This window comes from Mustelus asterias, chromosome 26, assembly GCF_964213995.1.
Source record: "Mustelus asterias chromosome 26, sMusAst1.hap1.1, whole genome shotgun sequence".
Classification (NCBI taxonomy): Eukaryota; Metazoa; Chordata; class Chondrichthyes; order Carcharhiniformes; family Triakidae; genus Mustelus; species Mustelus asterias.
Genome location: NC_135826.1, coordinates 13,898,848 through 13,920,351, shown reverse-complemented (window position 1 = coordinate 13,920,351; position 21,504 = coordinate 13,898,848). Strand labels below are relative to the sequence as shown.

The window sequence follows — 21,504 nt, the reverse complement described above, 5'->3', positions numbered from 1 at the left end:
GGTGAGTGCAGCCCTTTGGTGCTTCAATCGTCAGTTCCTGGCCTTCACAGGGAGAAGTTTAACAACACCAGGTTAAAGTCCAACAGGTTTATTTGGTAGCAAAAGCCACACAAGCTTTCGGAGCTGCAAGCCCCTTCTTCAGGTGAGTGGGAATTCCCACTCACTTGAAGAAGGGGCTTGCAGCTCCGAAAGCTTGTGTGGCTTTTGCTACCAAATAAACCTGTTGGACTTTAACCTGGTGTTGTTAAACTTCTTACTGTCTTGGACCAATGAGCAGCGGATGGACCTGGACTTTATGGAATGTGCCAGAGTGCGTTCCACGGCCTCAGATGGTGTGGGTGAGTGTCGCTAACCGCCACCCCCCCCTCCTCCCACCTCGAGTTTGGTTTAGAGAATGCGGTCAACCCTGGTTAACGGGAAGTCGGGGCAGTGAGTGAGAGCACAGAGCCAGGGGAAGACTCAGGGGCAGCGGACCAGAGTGGGTCAAGCAGGAATGGTGCAAGCGCCAAGCATGGGGGTGGCTGACCTGCGCAACACCGCCACCAGTAATAGGAGGGCTGCTACTGCACGCTGGACACTCAAAGCATTTCCAGTCGTTTGTTGTGGAGCGTGCCACAGTTCAGTGCTCAGATTAATATTGGAAATCTTATTAAGTATGTGTCCCACTGGTGTAGAAAGGGAGCATCACCACTACAGTGGACTTGTGAACACAGTAATCCCCTTAGGAGGAATACTGACATAGAATTTTTCATTGGGAACGCATGACCTACGCACTAATTTTAATATATCATAGTTATTAAAAATATTGATGGATAGATTTCACTTAATATAAATGCTTATCCCTCTGGCTGATCAGTGATTAATGGGAACTGTAAAGTATGGTGTTCTTACTGATGAATGCCTGGTATAATCTCTTGACTCGCTGTATTATAATATATTATAACAGTGACTACACTTTAAAAGTGCTTCATTGGTTGTAAAGTAATATAAGTAATTCAAGGAGCAGCTTGCAAGGTTTGGGCAGCACAGCCTCAAGGAGCTCACAAGAACCTTCAGTTAATGTCTTGTTCGCTATTGATGAGCTTATAATAGGGAAGGCATGTCTGCCAGTTTCGGACCCTTTCCTTCAACTCTACCCACAGCTCCGTCCCCTTCTCTTTAATTTAGACCCCTCCTCTGCCAAAGGTAAAGGTTCATTATTTGGGTTCAGGCCTCCTTCTGACACCCAAGAGACCATCCATTATATCTGACCCTTGACCTTGAGGCCCATTCTCTGCGATCGACATCATTTGTCACTAATGATGACCAGTTCAAAGTCATGGCCATCGCAAAGCCCAAGCTTGAATTTCATTAGGTTGTGGGTAACCAGAGCTAAGCCTGACCACGCGATGGAAAGATGGGGAAGGAGGGGAGAATATTGTTCAATCATCTGAGTGAATTTGCTTGGAGCCTGGCTGCCCAGTATTTCACTCTCCAATGAGATTCACTGGATAAACATCAAGAGTGGGAGACTAGCTGTTTTTACCAGTCAAGGTGCTACAGCCCACCACACTGCCCAACTGCACCATCCCAACTCTAGAACCTCCAATGGCATAGCCCAACTCAGGAACCCCCAACTGCATCACCACAACTCTAGAACCCCCGGCTGCATCATTCAAAATTCTAGAACCCCAAACTGCATCATCCCAAACTCTAGAACTCCCAACCACACCAAACCAACTCTAGAACCCCCAGCTTCATCACCCCAACTCTGGGACTCACATCTGCACCATCCCAACTCCAGAACCCACAACTGCAACACCCCAACTCTAGAACCTCCAATGGCATAGCCCAACTCTGGAACCCCCAACTGCATCACCACAGCTCGAGAACCCCCAATTGCATCACCCAACTCTAGAACCCCAACTGCACCACCCTAACTCAAGAGCCCCCAACTGCATCATCCCAACTCTAGAACCCCAAACTGCACCAGCCAACTCTAGAGCTCCCAACTACACCAAACCAACTCTGGAACCCCCAACTTCATCACCCCAACTCTGGGACCAACATCTGCACCACCCCAAGTCCAGAACCCACAGCTGCACCACCCCAAATCTGGGACCTGCAACTGTAGCATCCCAACTCTAGAACCCCCAATTGCATCACCCCAACTGCAGAACACGCAACTGTACCACATCATCTCTGGGACCCACAACTGCACCACCCAAATGCAGAATACGCAACTGTACCACCTCAACTCTGGGACCCTTAACTGCACCACTCCAACTCCAGAACTTGCAACTGTACCACCTCAACTCTGAGACCACACCTGTACCACCTCAACCCTAGAACCTGCAACTGTACCATCTCACCGCTAGCATCTTGTAGCATCTCAACTCTGGAACCCCCATCTGCACCTTACCAACTCTAACAACATTAACTTCACCATCCCATTGGTAGGATCCCAACTGAAGGTATCTGATTTAGCAGACTGGGTCAAATCTGAGTCCATGCTGCTCCGTGTTGGCTTCATGTGCATCCATCCCCCGGGCTCTGTGGCTGTTTGCTTACTTTAAACAATTTAAAGCCTGGTGTTAACAGCAACTTAAGTAACCCAGATCGGTGCCAAAGCAGGTACAGCAATCCATAGAAGGTTGTTACGGTTGAGCATGGTTGATCCTAAGCCAAGACATGACCACTAAGGAGAGTTTCTGCATGGGTTAGATGTGGAACTCCGGAAGACTACAATGGATACAGAAAACTGGTGGAGTTCAAGAGGGTGGAAGATGAAGAATTCTTAAAGGATCTGGGGTAAAATCTGCTGCTAGGTTATGGGCAGGATTGTTTGATGGGGTTTAAAAGCAACAACAGTCTTGTGTAGGTCAGTTGGGTAGGACCAGCGGGGGTTTTGTTTTTAATAGTTAGTAAAATGCAAGCATGCATTTTAAGCTTGTTGTGACATTAGTCTGGAGAGGGTTTTGTGAATTAGGCTTCGAAGCCAAATACTTACCAAAGGATTCTTTAAGATTAAGAAACAGAAAGAAAGAAAACATTATAGAAGACATTAATCAGCTACATAGTCATTGTTACGTAACATTAAAAAAGCTTTAGACTTTTACTATTAGGTTCAAACACATTAGAAAAACGTTATCTTATTTAAATGATTGTTAGTCGTTAATTATTAATATAAACATACATTCACAAAATAGCAAGGATAGAGTGGCTAAAGTCAAATTTCAAAACCATGGCAACAGAGGTTCTTGAACCATTTGGGGAGGTCAGTCATGTGAAAGATTACTGGTAAATGCGGCTGCAGGATGTGAGGTTTAGAATAACATTTTAACGTTAGTTCCTTTTTTAAAAGATGTTTTATTTTAAACTTATTATACAAGTTAAAGGACTCGACCGGTCAAGTTTCTCTTTTGTGTTTTGTACCACGTTCACTGAAGTTCTTGATACAACTTGTTCCCTTTGCCAATGGTTCCACTGGGTTAAAATGGCTGCCGCCTCCTCGCCTACACATACCACAACCAGCAAGGACGGCAAAGAAAAAAGCTTCATAAGAGTTTCCCAGTCCCAAAGATTACTTTCAATTTGACACATTGGTCACAGAATGGAATCCCAAAATGGAAAAAAAAATCAAAAAGTAAAAATAAGAGAGAGAAAAGAAAAACAAGAAGAAAAATAAACATTAAGTAAAATAAATGGAGGTCAGAGTCGGCCCAGAGAGGAAGGGCCATTTCAAAGAATATAATGAAAGGAACTGGAGATACAGTCACAGCAGTGCAGTGTGAATCAAAGAAAGCTCTATGCATAGGACGGACAGACAGAATGACAAGCTATGAGGACGTCACAAACATCAAAGGCAGTAACAGCTAAACAAAGGTCTTTTGGTTCCATGTTTTCCTCTAAAGAAGCAGATTAATCATTTTTTGCATCTTTTGGTAACATTTTGTTCTTTTTCCAGCCCCTACCTGACCGCAACTGTTTGATGCGTGTACTGGAGCTTGGGTCGACAGGCAGGAAGTCCTTGAACCAGGTGATCTCGGGATCGGGATTGCCGCTGGCCGCGCACAGCATGGTCGCCGTACGGGTGCGCTCCACCACCTTCAGCTGGGGGCCCATGTCGATGTTGGGGAAACCGGAGGGCAGCTGGTCCTCTGTGAGCAGAAAGAGAAGAGGGAAAGGCGATTAGAAAAACTCCAAACATTGGGCCTGAGGAGTAACACCCAATGTCGTGAATACATTCAGCTTCAATTGCATTGAAACCAGATAGACGGGGAGCATGAACTAATGGAGGGATTGTCCCTGGTGTGGAACTCGGTGTTTTGTTGGCCCCACATCAGTAGCCCTGACTCAGTGGCCCGGATTTTACCGGCTCACCCACCCCGAGGCTCGCAGAACGGCATTCTCTGTTGGCCTTGGGAGCAATCTTACGAGCCTTGGGTGGGCGTGCCAGTAAAATTCCAGCCAGTGCCTCTCGGGATGGTAGTAGCAGGGCATCAGCAGACTGCAAAATCCAGTGAGGTAACTTCATTGCAGTGTTAATGTAAGCCTACTTGTGACACAAATTAATAAATAAACTTAAACTCAAACCTTGACAGAAAAACCACATTGGCATTCTCAGAGCTAATCTCAAGTTCCATCTGATCCCCAGACAATGGATGGAAAGAGAATTTATTGTGGTGTTCTGTGTGCATTTTATAGATTCTACGATGGACGAGAGAAGCTCTGAACATTATAATGGTCGCATTTTGTGAAGAATTGGCCTTTAAGAATTCTGTAGAACTCTGTACAGATCCACTGCAATTGGTCAGAATGGTGCAGTAAGTAACAGTGAGCTGAGAAATGGAAAAAGATAGTGGTGGGATTTTCCCCACAGCATTTTCCGCGGTGGAAGGTGGCTGTTGGTTGTCGGCGGGACTGGAAGATTCCACCAGCAAGAATGACCGGGAAATTCCGGCCAGTATTTTGGAGGAAGAATTTCCTTTCATTCCCTTGTATGTTTTAAGTGTTATCTCTTCCACAGCTTCCCTTCCCCGTCCATTCTTTTCCTATCTAGTTCCACTGGTGCTTTTAACCTTACATACTTTCTCTCAGTGATTACTACTCAGATGTGACCCTCGTCAGAATGCATGGCGGGGTTGGTATTCAAATATAGGACCAGCGTGGCTGAGCCTGTCTCTGTCCTTGTGTGACATCCACACAATCATATTTCCTGAAAGACATTGCTTGACATCAATCAGCAGCAGGCATTCTTCTTATGAAGGTCAATAATAGTGTCCCTCGAGGAATGGAAAGTCAGTATTTTTGGGGAAAGGTTTTTTTTAATTTATTCCTGATATATAGGGACTGCTGGCTAGTCCAGCATTTATTACCCATCACAAATTGCCTTCGATGAGGTGGTGGTATCATAGAATCCCTACAGTGCAGAAGGAGGCCATTCAGCCCATCGAGCCTGCACCGACAACAACCCCACCCAGGCCCTATCCCGTAAACCCCATGTATTTACCCCACTAATCTCCCTAACACTAAAGGGCAATTTAGCATGGCCAATCAACCTAACCCGCACATCTTTGGAATGTGGGAGGAAACCAGAGCACCCAGAGGAAACCCACACAGACACGGGGAGAATGTACAAGCTCCACACAGACAGTGACCCGAAGCTGGAATCGAACCTGGTAGCAGTGCTAACCCACTGTGCCGCCCATAGTGCCATTAGGGAGGGAGTTCCAGGATTTTGATCAAGTGATGGTGAAGGAACGATGATATAGTTCGAAGTCAGGATTGTGTGCATCTTGAAGGGGAACTTGCCGATGGTGGTGTTCACATGCCCCTGTTGCCCTGGTCCTTCCAGGTGGTAGAGCTCAAAGGTGTCAGAGGTGGCATTGCTGGATAAATCCAAAAACAGGATCCCAAGTATCAGCAACTTGAGATATTTGCAAATTAATAGAAAGCTGGGTTTAACATGGGGTTAAGGTAGAGCAGTGTCAGTCAGAAGCCAAGACGATAAAATGCGTATCTGCATGGGTTTCCTCCAGGTGCTCTGGTTTCCTCCCACATTCCAAAGATGTGCGGGTTAGGTTGATTGGCCGTGCTAAATTGTCCCTTAGTGTCAGGGAGATTAGTGGGGTAAATACATGGGGCTATGGGGATAGGGCTTGGGTGGGATTGTGGTTGGTGCAGTCTCAATGGGCCGAATGGCCTCTTTCTGCACTGTAGGGATTCTATGATTCACGGATTGTTTCCGGGCATCTGGATAAAAGTCAACAATCTTCTGATGAAATCCTGGGCCCAACTGACATCCTTCCCTTCCTTCCTGCTGCAACTTGAAATAGCTGCTCTTGTTCTGCTTTCTAGTCACAGAGCTGCTTTCCACAGTGTGCAAATCCATGAGCTATCCTGAGGTACAAGAGTTACGTGATACACAGTTACTTCCGTGCTAGATCTAATCGTTCCTGCCCAGCCTGAGCCAGAGAGAAGTGGACAGTTTCTGCTTGCTCACCTCTCCCCACAGGGCAAGCTGAAGAGCAGCAGGTTAACGAATGCACCACTTCTGACTGGGAACTGGCGTGTGCTTTGGATTCTATTTACTGTCCATTTAAGGCAGTTTTCATTTGCGCGTTAAAACAAAAATCTTGAATAAAGCTCATCCCAAAAGAAGTTGGTAAATCTTTCAAAGAGCAGCCTGACATGCCATCAATTAGAGCAGGTCGTAATAACACACATTCCTCTCAGCAGAACCTATTTAACTTCATAATCCGCTCCTCTGTCACATCGCAGAAATTAGTGCCTGCATGAGAATATGCAAATACCTAATTCAAAATCATCCAGGATGGAAGTAGGACTGATTCACCCAGCTGACTGTTCCCAGAAGCTGTCTCAAACCCACATATTTAATTAATGGCCAGTTCCCAGAGTGAAACATCTACATGGAAATAAGATTACCATTTTTCTGTTTAATTAGAAAAGAACTAAGAAGGCGGTAATGCTGGAGAGAAAGCGATAGAGGCAGAGAGAGATAAAACTAAATAGAAATAAATAAACAGAGAGCGAAATAGGGAGTAAAATAAACAGTGAAATAAACAGACAGAGAGGGAATACATAGAGAGAAATAAATAGAAAAAAATAACTTGTGAGAGAAATAGAGAGAAATCAGGAACAAGGAATAAATAGGGAAATAGAGAGAGGAATAAAGAGAAAACTAAATTGAGAGTGAAACTGTTACAGAGTGCGAACTAGAAATAAACAGAGCGAAAGAGAGAGGGAAATAAATAGAGAGAAAACAGATCAGTGGATATAGAGAAAGAATTAGGAAGAGCAATAAACAGAAAAATAAATGGGCAATGTTTGACAAATAGGGATAGAAATAGACAGATACTGCAGAGAGTGATCAGGAACATGAAAGAAACAGGTACAACCACACGCAGACAGAGAAAAAACAGAGCCAGGCAAAAACAGGCGAGAGAGAGGTATGCAGAAAATACAGATAGAGCCAGCTGGAGAGGGTGTGTAAGAGACAGACACACAGACACACACACAGACAGACACACACAGACACACATAGACACACAGACACACACGCAGACACAGACACACACACACAGACACACACACACAGACACACACACACAGACACACACACAGACACACACACACAGACACACACACACAGACACACACACAGACACACACACACATACACACGCACAATAAGCTCAAAATGTCTATCACTGATTTCAGCAAATAGTGTCCAGTAATTTAGTGGCTTTCTAACTATGGACACATGCACAGTAAATATTAATATGTCGAATGTCAAAAAGAATTTCTAAATATCAAAGAAAGCACAGAAAAGACACAGGGAGAGAGTGGCAATTCATCCTTCCCGGCTCGTCCTTCCTGGGGTTCATTATCTGGGGTGTTTGATAGGGTTCCAGTGGGTGTGTAGGTGACTACCAAAGTCAATCTGCACCTGGTAAGTTTGGCTACAAATGGACAAGAAACCGCTGACAATTAGGTTTTGGATTTGTCGTTGGCTTGGGATTTCCTCTCCTGTGACTGTGGCAGTGACACAGCAAGGCCCTTTCCCCTGGCCTGCTTTGGTTCCCTTACATAATGTCTTTCATCTTCTCACTTTGGCTGCATGGTTGGAGATGAGAGTGAGTGGTTTGTGTCTGCGTCTGCAGCACTTTCTCTCTTCCTCTTAAGTTGCTTTCAAAGGCTCCACACATTTTTATTTGATTGTGCCAGGTGTACTGATTCAGCCCAAGAACCTCCCAGGCAGCAAAGTCGATATCAAAATTCCTAAACAAAGACTTCGGAGTGCCTCGTAACACTTCCTTTGACTGACCCAGACTCTAACTCTCCATAGAAGAATCGCTTTGGTAAGCGAGTGTCAAGCATTCTGGCGAGTGTCCAAAAATGTGCAGGTTAGGTGGATTGGCCATGTTAAGTTATGCTTTAGTATCCAAAGATGTGTAGGGTAGGTGGGTTGGCCATGCTAAATGTGCCGGGTTATGAGGATAGGGTAGGGAGGAGGGCCTGGGTAGAGTGCTCTTTTGGAGAGACGGTGCAGATTCAATGAACCACATGGCCTCTTTCTGCACTCTAGGGCGGCACAGTGGTTGGCACTGCTGTCGCACAGCTTCAGGGACCCAGGTTCGATTCCTGGCTTGGGTCACTGTGTGTGTGGAGTTTGCACATTCTCCCCGTGTCTGCGTGGGTTTCCTCCGGATGCTCCGGTTTCCTCCCACAGTCCAACGATGTGCGGGTTACGTGGATTGGCTATGCTAAATTGCCCCATAGTGTCAGCGGGACGAGTTTGGGTAAATGGGGATGGGGCCTGGGTGGAATTGTAGTCGGTGCAGACTCGATGGGCCAAAAGGCCTCCTTCTGCAGTGTAGGGATTCTATGATTCTATCACCAGTCCAACTCGGCTGTGACCATCTCAATATGGCGTGGGTTGCTTGGCTTGCCAGCTCAGGCTGAGCACCTCAGAAGATCTGTCTGATCTTCAGTTGGAATAGACAGAATAAGAAGAGAAATAATAAAGATTTCCCCACATGTGTGATGGTACCGGACTCACAAAGTGCACTCACTATCTTTTCCTGCCATTTCCTCATCCCATAATTTCTATGGGAACAGCATTGCTAAGTCAAAAGGGTGGCATGGACAAGTTGGGCCGAAGGGCCTGTTTCCATGCTGTAAACCTCTATGACTCTAAGTCAGAAGAATATCAGGTGTCAGAAGGTTAAACAGGAGATGTAAGCCGTGTGCATCTGGCTGGGTGTGTGGTGAATCAGCCCTCCTCCGCAAACACAGCTTCTCATTTTGACAGTGACACAGATCAGTTACAAGTTCTCATCAATTCAGCGCTTACGAGATCAATACCTTGTATACAGAGATGGTGAAACAGCTTAATGGATTACTGGCTGATTGTGACACAGAGTGACACAGCAAGGCCCTCTCACATCTCCCCTGCACAGGATTCCCTAACATTAGTGGTGGGACTTTCAACCCCTTCCCCCCGCCAGCAGGATCTTCTGGTCCCGCTGAAGGCGACACCTTCAGTGAGTTCCCGGTGGCATGACAGAGGAGCCAGGCAAAATGCCAGAGACATCAGCAACGACTGGCAAATCCTGTCGGCTGCATGGTTGGAGATGAGAGCGAGTGGTTTGTGTCTGTCATTGGTGAATCGATTCTGCCGCTGGAAAACCCACTGCCAGGGGAGGGTGGGGTGGGGAGGGGGGGAGGGTGCGAAAATTCCCCCCCGCCTCCCCTCCACCAACCGCAATGTCTTTCGCCTTCCCATTTTGGCTGTGTGGTTGGAGAAGGGAAAGAGTAGTTTGTGTCTGCGTCTTGAGCTCAGGAATTTCCTTCCAAAACCTCCCTGCCTCTTTGTCCCTCAGTAATTCATTCTGTAAAACCCTCTTTGACCAAGCGTGCAGTCATCTCTCCCAATAGCTCCTTTCCCTTAGTCGGTAACACTCTTGTGAAACACCTTGGGATCATAGAAACCCTACAGTACAGAAAGAGGCCATTCGGCCCATCGTGTCTGCACCGACCACAATCCCACCCAGGCCCTACCCCCATATCCCTACATATTTACCCACTAATCCCTCTAACCTATGCATCTCAGGACACTAAGGGCAATTTTTAGCATGTCCAATCAACCTAACCCGCACATCTTTGGACTGTTTTACTATGTGAAAGATGCGATATAAATATCAAATGTAAGTTGTGGTTGAAGTTGTTTCACTCTCTTTCAGACAGCAAGCAAACATAGTGATGTTAAGAGCTACGCATACACCAGCAGTAAAGTCCAGGTCAGTAGAAGTCACACCGGCTGGTGCTCAGACACCAGCTGGAGTATTCCGTCCAGTCTAGCCCTGAGACAAAAGGTAAACATTTATGGACTGCAGGCGACACAGAGAAGCACAAGGCATCAAAGGGCAGAACTGTGAATGCCGATCGGCTGGCAAGTGGATTGGTAGAGGCATTGCCATGGGGAATGCACCAGGGAGCAGTTAACCGCCAAGCTTTTGTCTAAATTCAAAGGCGGCAGGTGAAGGCATTGCCATGGGGAATGCACCAGGGAGCAGTTAACCACCAAGCTTTGGTCTAAATTCGAAGCCAGCAGGTAAAGGCATTGCCATGGGGAATGCACCAGGGAGCAGTTAACCGCCAAGCTTTTATCTAAATTCAAAGCCGGCAGGTGAAGGCATTGCCATGGGGAATGAATTAGGAGATGACTGTTCCCCCAAGCTTCTGTTTAGTTGGAAAAGGCGCAATGCGTGGACATGCTCATTCTGTCTGCAAAGAACAGGGCTCTGGGCTCACAGAGTGGCTCACCCACATGTGCTAGAAGCTACATATATTCATATACAGGCCCTGCTCATCTCTTTAGATGGTAGAGGTCATGGGTTTCAGTGGTGCTGTTGAAGGAGCATTGATGAGTTGCTGAATTGCATCTTGTACACGCTGTAGTCACTGTATGCCAATGGCGGAGGGAGTGAATTTTTAATGTGATCCTGGGTTGCTGATCCAGCGGGCTGCTTTGGCTTGGATGCTGCCAAGCTTTTCGAGTGTTGATGGGCCTGCACTCATCCAGGCAAGAGGGGAGTATTCCATCACACTCTGCCTTGCAATACAGCAATAAATCATCCTGTTCCAGTAACATGTAAAATTCAGATTACTCGCCAAAGGTCAATCAGGAGCTACACTTGATATAATGCATCCATTCCTATACAGGTCTTATATGAGGCAACCAAGTTATAAGGAGAACTGGCAGAAGCCGGGTTTGTACACACTGGGAAGAGAAGGCACGTACGTGGTCTTCCTAAAATATTCCGACTCTGGAAAGCAAGATAAAGAATTAATTTTAAATAGTCACAATAGGGCATAGCTTCAAAGTGCTCTACTCAGAACACGGTCGCAGTACGAGGCTCCCAGGAAGGAGTGGGAATGTTTTTGGGATGTCCTCAAAGCATCCCTGAGGAGGTCAAACATCTCCGCCATCTCATGGGAGTCTCTGGCTTATGTGGAGATGCAATCGAGGCGTCGGAGGGAGCGCACAACCTCCAAACAATCCTTCTACCCACCCCTTTGAGCACCACCTGCCCCACAGTTGGAAGAGTCTGCAAACATGCACTGGACGTGGCACAGTGGTTGGGTTAGCAGTGCTGCCTCACAGCGCCGGGGACCCGGGTTCGATTCCCAGCTTGGGTCATTGTCTGTGTGGAGTTTGCACCTTCTCCCCGTGTCTGCGTGGGTTTCCTCCGGGTGCTCCGGTTTCTTCCCACAGTCCGGATGATGTGCTGGTTAGGTGCATTGGCCAAGTGAAATTCTCCCTCAGTGTAATCGAACAGGCGCCGGAGTGTGGCGACCAGGGGATTTTCACAGTAAATCCAATGCAGTGTTAATGTAAGCCTATTTGTGACACTAATAAATAAAAACTAAAAAAATGAGTAATCAGGCAACTCAGAACACTTCGAACTGGAGTGGACGTAAGTCATCCTCGGTCCCCAGGGGTCAGGTCAGAGAAGAGGGAGCCTCAAACTTCGAGAAGAAAGGATGAACGTACAGTTTAGATGTAATTGCTTTATACAGAAGGTGATGTATGTTTGATGTGACCTGGCAAAAGAACAACTTCAAGAGAGATAAAAACTGAAATGCTGAAATGCTCAGCAGGTCTGACAGCATCTGTAGAGAGAGAATAGAGCCAACATTTCGAGTCTGGATGACCCTTCATCAAAGCTTCATCATCCAGACTCGAAGAGTTGACTCTATTCTCTCTCCACTGATGCTGACAAGCCTGCTAGGTTTCTCCAGCATTTTCTGTTTTTCATGGAATCATTGAATCCCTACAGTGCAGGAGGCCATTCGGCCCATCGAGTCTGCACCGACTACAATCCCACCCAGGCCCTATCCCCATAACCCAATGCATTTACCCTAGCTAAACCCCCTGACACTAAGGGGCAATTTAGTATGGACAATCCACCTAACTCGCACATGTTTGGATTGTGGGAAGAAACTGCAGCACCTGGAGGAAACCCACGCAGACACGGGGAGAATGTGCAAACTCCACACAGACAGTGACCCAAGCCAGGACGCGAACCCTGGATCCTGGTGCTGTGAGGCAGCAATGCTAACTATGTACCACATTCTACCTATCTATTAACAGGCTGGGGGTCCCAGCCAGCTTTCTCCTGGGGTTGTGGGTCATTCCCTCTGAAAGGAACACTTCACTGTACTTAAATTAGCTTCTTGGCCCCAATTTTAACGCAGGGCCTGAAGGTGACAGCACTGTATCCACACAACTGAGTTCACAGCACACACAAAAAACACACCAAAGTTATCTCTTTCAGAGAAGGGGAGCAGAGGCTGAGGGTGTGATGAATGAAAGTTGTAGAGCCTGTGAAAACAGGACTGTCAAAGGAATAGAACCAATGGCCTTTGGCATGGACCGTCTTAAAACAGAAAGACGTAGCCATTAATGTCACAAAGAGAAGCAAGTAAAATTTACATATTCTCATTCATTCATGGGTTTGTTTTTTGAACATTCAGGTCTGTCTTGTAAGGACATAATCCACTGTATTCAAGGCTTGCAAACTGCAGTCTCTCTCTCTCACATTGGCACGACCATCCCATCTACTCTACATCGGAGAGACCAAACGCAGACTGGGTGACTACTTTGCTGAACACCTTCGGTCGGTCCGCAAGCAGGACCCAGACCTTCCTGCCGCTTCAACACAGTAAGAAGTTTAACAACACCAGGTTAAAGTCCAACAGGTTTATTTGGTAGCAAAAGCTGTGGGGGTCGGGCCTGGGTGGGATTGTGGTCGGTGCAGACTCGATGGGCCGAATGGCCTCCTTCTGCACTGTAGGGTTTCTATGATTCTATGATTCTATGAAGCCACACAAGCTTTCGGAGCTCCAAGCCCCTTCTTCAGGTGAGTGGGAATTCTGTTCACAAACAGGGCATATAAAGACACAGACTCAATTTACATGAATAATGGTTGGAATGCGAATACTTACAGCTAATCAAGTCTTTAAGAAACAAAACAACGTGAGTGGAGAGAGCGTCAAGACAGGCTAAAAAGATGTGTATTGTCTCCAGACAAGACAGCCAGTGAAACTCTGCAGGTCCAGGCAACTGTGGGGGTTACAGATAGTGTGACATGAACCCAATATCCCGGTTGAGGCCGTCCTTGTGTGTGCGGAACTTGGCTATCAGTTTCTGCTCAGCGACTCTGCGCCGTCGTGTGTCATGAAGGCCGCCTTGGAGAACGCTTACCCGAATAACAGAGGCCGAATGCCCGTGACCGCTGAAGTGCTCCCCAACAGGAAGAGAACAGTCTTGCCTGGTGATTGTCGAGCGGTGTTCATTCATCCGTTGTCGCAGCGTCTGCATAGTTTCCCCAATGTACCATGCCTCGGGACATCCTTTCCTGCAGCGTGTCAGGTAGACAACGTTGGTCGAGTTGCAAGAGTATGCCGTGGACACCACACCACCCTGCTCTCTTCAACACACCACCCTGCTCTCCTGTCCACATGTCCGTCCTTGGCCTTTTGCAGTGTTCCAGCGAACCCCAACGCAAACTGGAGGAACAACACCTCATCTTCCGATTGGACACTTTACAGCCTTCTCGACTGAACATTGAGTTCAACAATTTCAGAGCATGAACTCTCCCCTCCACCTTCACCCCACCTCTATTTTATCATCCTCCTTTCTCACTTCCATTTTTCCATTCCAGCTCTCCTTCTTCCACCCCCATTCCTCCACCCACCCCCCCACCCTCCCCACCCCCTTTTCAGGGGCAACTACCACATTCCTCAGGCAGTCCTTTAACAATCTGTACCTTTGTTCTTCTATTCACAATTTCTGATCACTTAATGGACACTTTCAGCACCTTCTCAGCCTTCTGTATCCTTACTTACATTCCCTTTGTCCCATTCCACCTCTCGCCCCACGCCTTCACAGTGTAAATCTCTGCTCATTCTCTTTGCTCTCAGCTCTGATGAAGGGTCATCCAGACTCGAAACGTTGGCTCTATTCTCTCTCCCCACAGATGCTGTCAGACCTGCTGAGATTTTCCAGCATTTTCTGTTTTTGTTTCAGATTCCGGCATCCGCAGTATTTTGCTTTTATTTTTGTTTTTACCGCAATCCCACCTCCCAGGCTGGCATTGTCGCCTACAATATGTATCCATCTGCATTTCTAGATCCAGAGGTTCTCAGTAGATTCAGATTCACGCACTGTCTATACTTGTGCCATCAATGGCAGCTCAAGGCCTTGTGATGGCTGACATTCTCGCCTGCCGCATGTACATACGCACGCGCACACTCACAGTGAAGCTCTGGCCCCTTTTGGAAAAACACTGAAGGCTTGCATATATATGCAGGGAACATTACTGTTCCCCTCCCCCTCCCCCCACACACCCTCCAGCTCAATCACACATCACTTACGATACGGACACGGGTGTAACCGGAACAGCTCTTCACCCAAGGTTTCCTGATCGCTACGTGGTGTGCAGGAAAGTGTGAGGGCGCGATCTTATCTGCCGTTCATGCCACGCTCCTACTGCAGCGAGGTCGGAGAATTTGGCAGCCAGCCGAATCTGCGATCACTGCGGGCGGAATGGGAAAATCCCACTGGCGTGAATGGTGGTAAGATTCCGGCCTGTGTGCACGGAGTGTGGGAGGGTAAAGACCCGGAGCAGGCTCTGGTGGGATGCCCATTTGGTTTGGTAGCTTGCTAATACTCACTGTCTGAGCGCCAATGTGATGAATGGACAACTTAAGTGAAGTACTCGAGATTTCTGATGAAGGGTCATATGGACTCGAAACCTTAACTCTGTTCCTCTCTCCACAGATGCTGCCAGACCTGCTGAATATATCCAGCATTTTCTGTTTTTAAACTCGAGTGCGCCTGGTGTTTGTGGAATGTATCCCAACATGAACACCTTCCTTCTTTCCTAAGCTTCCACTTCCTTGTCTTCAGATGCTAATTCATTTCCTTTTTGTTTTGCTGGGAGCTGCTCTCGCTCTCCAGCTCCGTGAGTACCATCGAGCCCACTCTCAGCTTTATCTCGGAACATTAGCTCTGTCTGCACATATCTTTAGGGAGCGTAGAGGAGAACATGCCCCTGTCTACATTAGCGGGTAAATATGTGGGGGTAGGGGCTGGGTGGGATTGTGGTCGGTGCAGACTCGATGGACCGAATGGCCTCCTTCTGCACTGTAGGGTTTCTATGTTTCTATGTTTCGATGTTACATCAATGGGGATGAAGTAGAAAGGGTCGAGAGCTTCAAGTTTTTAGGTGTCCAAATCACCAACAACCTGCCTTGGTCCCTCCATGCCGACACTATAGTTAAGAAAGCCCAACAACACCTCTACAGTTCTGGTCACCACATTACAGGAAGGATATCATTGCTCAACGAGGAGAGTATGGATAGGATGGGGTTGTCCTTAGTACAGAGGATGCTAAGGGATGACCGAATTGAGGTGTACAAAATTATAAGGGGGCTCGATGGGCTGAATGGCCTCTTTCTGCACTGCCAATTTTCCCATTCTGGGAAGTGGACAGAAGTACATATCAGGTGAGCATGATTGGCTCAATGTACTGGCCCCACTTTGAATTTGGTCTGGGCTCGCACAAGGAAAAATACCCATAGAGTATCGGTGTTAATGCTGCTGGACAGTAGCGTTGGTCACTGCCAGTGCCACTGCAACCTGGTAGGAACCAATACAGTAGGCTATGGAGGCCAGGTCATTGAGTGTCTTTAAGACAGAGATAGATAGGTTCTTGATTAACAAGGGGATCAGGGGTTATGGGGAAAAGGCAGGAGAATGGGGATGAGAAAAATATCAGCCATGATTGAATGGCGGAGCAGACTCAATGGGCCATGTGGCCTAATTCTGCTCCTATGTCTTATGATCTAATACCTGCGCCAGCCTCAATGAGGGTCCATCTCCATACTTCCTGACTGTGGATTTATGCATCGCTGTATTCTCACATGGATAAATGGCCTGGTACCCACATTTCCGCCACAATCGATTCCTAATGGCATGGATATAGAATATACAGTACAGAAGTGAGCCATTCGGTCCAGCTTGTCTATACTGGCATTTATGTTCCACCTCATACTCCTCTTGCCGTCCCTCTCCAACTCTGTTGACATTTTACGATGTAGAAAAGCACTTTACAATCAACAAGTCACAGTGAGATCCAAAAAAAGCCCCAAATGAATGAATAACAAGATAGTTTCTACTGGGCAAGGGAGAATTTTGGACAGGAGAGTCCTCATGTTCCTTCTCAAAACAGAAACTTATTTCAATAGGGGGTGGCACGGTGGCAGAGTGGTTAGCATTGGTGCCTCACAGCACCAGGGACCCATGTTCGATTCCCAGCTTGGGTCACTATCTGTGGAGTTCGCACATTCTCCCTGTGTCTGTGTGGGATTCCTCTGGATGCTCCGGTTTCCTCCCACAAGCTAAAGATGTGCAGGTTAGATAGATTAGCCATGCTAATGTGCCAGGAGGATTATGTGGGGTTACAGCGATAGGACCTGGGTGGGATTGTGTTCGGTGCAGGTTCGATGGGCTGAATCCTTCTGTACGTTCTTGCCGTGTCTGCGTGGGTTTCCTCTGGGCACTGCGGTTTCTTCCCATTCTTCAAACATGTGCGGGTTAGGTTGATTGGCCATGCTAAATTGTCCCTTAGTGTCAGGGAGATTAGCAGGGTAAATATGTGGGGGTTACAGGAATAGGGCCTGGGTGGGATTGTTGTCAGTTCAGGCTCGATGGGCCAAATGGCCTCCTTCTGCACTTTAGGGATTCTATGATTCTACTCTATGATTCTAATATCCCAGCCGACATTGCAGCCTGCACTCAGCAATACGTTGAAATGCTCACTTAGGTTACGTGATCAAGCCGGCAAGAGGTGTTCTATTGCAGGCCTGCCAGTGAGTCAAAGCCAAGGATTTCATGGGACGAGGGAAGGAGAAAATGAGTTAGAAGGTCTTTCCCAGTAAGATTTGTACAGTTAAATTGGCAAAGGCCCAGGAGGGATCCAACTTGTCAATCCAGCCAAAGCAATACTGGAGCAGAGAGCCCCACAGCCAAGGAAAGCAGCAAACACGGGGCAATGTTTTCTCAATTCTGCACAATCTGCACCCCATAGGGGATATAAACTTTACACTGTGTATTACGGAAGGCAGAAAAACAAGCACTAGAGAGATTGCATCACTAGTTTTTATTTATGCCCAGCCTGATCAAATATTAGGGGCAGGCAGAAGGTTTGGATGCAATTTACGATGGGCCTTTGCAAGCAGATGAACGAGAGGCAAGTTGGCCCACCCATCACAACCCTTCTCCCCAATAGCTATTGTAATCCAAGTGCAATTTATTGACTTGCCTCTCTGATATTTTGAATGGACAATTCTCTTTTCTGCTAACCATTCAATCACTTGAGCTTCCATTGCAAAAAATATTTATTTGCCAACAGAAATTGAGGAATCGTTCTTTTGACCCTATAACTCAGACACAACCTGTCAACGTTAACTCGATGGTGTGGGCAATCGGTTAGCGAAACCATGTTGGAGTGACAGTGAGCAGAGGGTGAATGAATGGTAGCACATGGTACTGCCACTGGGCTAGTAATCCAGAAGCCTAGACAAGTGCCTTGGAGACTCAAGTTCAAATCCCAGCAATTCAAATTCAACAACAACGTATTCTTACGTACAGCCTTTGCCACAATAAAACATCCCAGAGAGCTTCACAGAAGCATAATAAATCAAAATATGTACAAAGAACAAAGAACAATACAGCACAGGAACAGGCCCTTCGGCCCTCCAAGCCTGCACCGATCATGTGTTCCTAACTAGACCATCTGTTTGTATCCCTCTATTCCCAGTCTGTTCATGTGGCTATCTAGATAAGTCTTAAATGATCCTAGCGTGTCCGCCTCAACCACCTTGCTTGGTAGTGCATTCCAGGCCCCCACCACCCTCTGTGTAAAATACGTCCCCTGCATATCTGTATTGAACTTTGTCCCCCTTACCTTGCGTCTAGTTAGGAACACATGATCGGTGCAGGCTTGGAGGGCCGAAGGGCCTGTTCCTGTGCTGTATTGTTCTTTGTTCTTTGTACATATTTTGATTTATTATGCTTCTGTGAAGCTCTCTGGGATGTTTTATTGTGGCAAAGGCTGTACGTAAGAATACGTTGTTGTTGAATTTGAATTGCTGGGATTTGAACTTGAGTCTCCAAGGCACTTGTCTAGGCTTCTGGATTACTAGCCCAGTGGCAGTACCATGTGCTACCATTCATTCACCCTCTGCTCACTGTCACTCCAACATGGTTTCGCTAACCGATTGCCCACACCATCGAGTTAACGTTGACAGGTTGTGTCTGGGTTATAGGGTCAAAAGAACGATTCCTCAATTTCTGTTGGCAAATAAATATTTTTTGCAATGGAAGCTCAAGTGATTGAATGGGTTAGCAGGGGGTATCAGGCCATTTATCCATGTGAGAATACAGTGATGCATAAGTCCACAGTCAGGAAGTATGGAAATGGACCCTCATTGAGGCTGGCGCAGGTATTAGACCCCTTGTGTTTGTCATTTCTGACCTGGGAAAAAGCTTCCAACTATTCACCCTATCTATGCCCTTCATAATTTTATAAACTTCTATTAGGTCGCCCCTCAACCTCCGTCTTTCCAGGGAGAACAACCCTAGTTTACTCAATCTCACCTCATAGCTAATACCCTCCATATAAGGCAACATCCTGGTAAACCTTTTCTGCACTCTGTCCAAAGCTTCCACGTCCTTCTGGGAGTGTGGCGACCAGAACTGGACGCAGCATTCCAAATGTGGCCTAACCAACGTTCTATATAACTGCAACATCATATGCCAACTTTTATATCAATGCCCCATCCAATAAAGGCAAGCATGCCATATGCCTTCTTCACCACCTTTTCCACCTGTGCTGCCACCTTTAAGGATCTGTGGACTTGCACACCCAGATCCCTCTGTGTGTCTATACTCACCTGATGGTTCTGCCATTTATTGTGTAGCTCCCCCTGCTAGGATGGGATGGGATTTTGTACCCTCCCATGGGTTGCACTGTGGCAGCGGAGGTGACTCGCCATTGGCTGGTGGATCCTGCTGGATCCTGCTGCTGTCAACAGAGTTTCCCGTTGTTCGCATCCTCTGCCACTGAGAAACTCGCGGCGGAGGGGGGAGTGGGGGAGGGGGCTCACCATCAGCGGGATCAGAAGATCCAGAAATGGCCAAGAAATCCCACCCACAGCCACGTAAGGAGATATTAGATCAGAGGACCAAATAGCTGAGGTTTTAAGGAGTATCTTGAAGAAGGAAGGCCAAATAGAGAGATGGAGAGGTGTAGGGTTAGGTACTCGGCAACTGAAGGCAGGGCCAACAATGGTGAAGCTATTAAGATCGAGGATGTTCAAGTGGCCAGATTTAGAGGAGTATGGTTATCTTGGAGGGTTGTGGGGGGAGGTGGCAGAAGGAGGAGATTAGAGGTGGGGAGTGGTGAGGCTATGGAGAGAATTGAAAACAAGAATGAGAATTACATTCAACTTATTCAATAAACCTGGAAGAAAAAACTTAGTCTCAGTAATGATGACCATGAAACTACCAGATTGTCATCAAAGCTCATCTGGTTGACGAATGCCCCTTTAGGGGAGAGAATCTGCCCTCCTTACAAAGTCTGGCCCCAGAATGTGACTGACTCTAAAATATCCCAGCAAGTGTGATTGGCTCTGAAATGCCCTCTGAAACAGCCTGGCTCGGCCTAACTCAGTTCAAAGGTAATTAGGGATGGGCAAGCAATACTGGCCAGCCTGTGACACCCACATCCCACGAATGAATAATAAAGAAGAAACACTCAAGCATTGAAGAAGGCTGCTCAAAACCACCTTCCCAAGGGGAAGTTACAGATAGGCAATAAACGCTTGCCCTGAAAGGAGCAACTCTTACGGATGAATTAAGCAAAAAGAGCCTCCATTACGCTTGCCCAGGGCCAGAGCTGGGGAGATCGTCCTGTGGTAACCAGTCGTGAAAAGGAAACATTAATTCTATTCTCGCAACTCCTCTTACGTGTCAGCACTGTGCCAGGGCAATGAGCTGTCCAACTTCAAAGGGAGGAACCATCTCTCAGGAGAAAGTTTTACTCTGCCAGGTTTTGTTTGTACAACTCAAACCCTTCCCCTCATGTCTGCCAACAGGCTCCAGTTCATTTAACACAGATCGGTGTACCTATACATATCTTTTTCTTTAATTAGTACCTACATCCCTCTTTAAAACCTCAGCTTTTTGATCCTCTGACCTAATATCTCCTTTTGTGGCTATGGGTGGGATTTCCTGGCCATTCCTGGATCTTCTGGTCCCGCTGATGGCGAGCCCCCTCCCCCTGCCTCTCCCCCTTCCCTCCTCCCCTCCCTCCCCCTCCCCCCTTCCCCCTTCCTCCCCCCTCCCTGCCGCCCCCCCCCCCCACCCCTCCACCCCCCCCCCCCAGCCCCTCACCCCCTCCCCCGCGAGTTTCTCGGTGGCAGAGGGTGTGAACAAAGGGAAACTCTGTTGACAGAGATACACTACTCATTGGCTCAATCCTACCTGACACAGAGAAGACAATGTACACACTCCATTCTGTGCTGCTGCTGGGCTTTACTTGGCGTAGTGGGACTAACATAGTGTCTTAGTTGTCAGGTCAATACACAATAAAATTACTCCTGTCAGTGGGTCGCACTCATGCTGGAGGCAGAAGATTCGAGCCTCATTCAAGAACTTGAGCATATCATTTAGGCTGATAATTCAGATGTCCTTCAGATGAGATAGTCGATTCGACTGCCTGAGCTGGTGCACGGTGAGAAATACCACAGCCCTGTCTGCAACATACATGAACACATGAATATGCGAATCAGGAACAGGAGTAGGCCACTCTGCCCCTCGAGCCTGCTCCGCCATTTAATAAGATCATGGCTGATCTGATTGTAATC

The 21,504-nt window shown here is 47.2% G+C and overlaps 1 protein-coding gene across 1 annotated transcript in view; it reads right to left on the bottom strand.

Annotated features, from left to right (window-relative positions):
- LOC144479463 (receptor-type tyrosine-protein phosphatase delta-like) overlaps nt 1–21,504 on the bottom strand; it is a 526,436-nt gene that overhangs the window by 245,510 nt on the left and 259,422 nt on the right. The window contains exons 5-6 of the mRNA XM_078198154.1: nt 3,954–4,139; nt 2,449–2,457 (exon numbers count right to left, since the gene is read on the bottom strand). Of these exons, the coding sequence (XP_078054280.1) occupies nt 2,449–2,457; nt 3,954–4,139 (195 nt within the window). The remainder of the gene's footprint in view (nt 1–2,448; nt 2,458–3,953; nt 4,140–21,504) is intronic.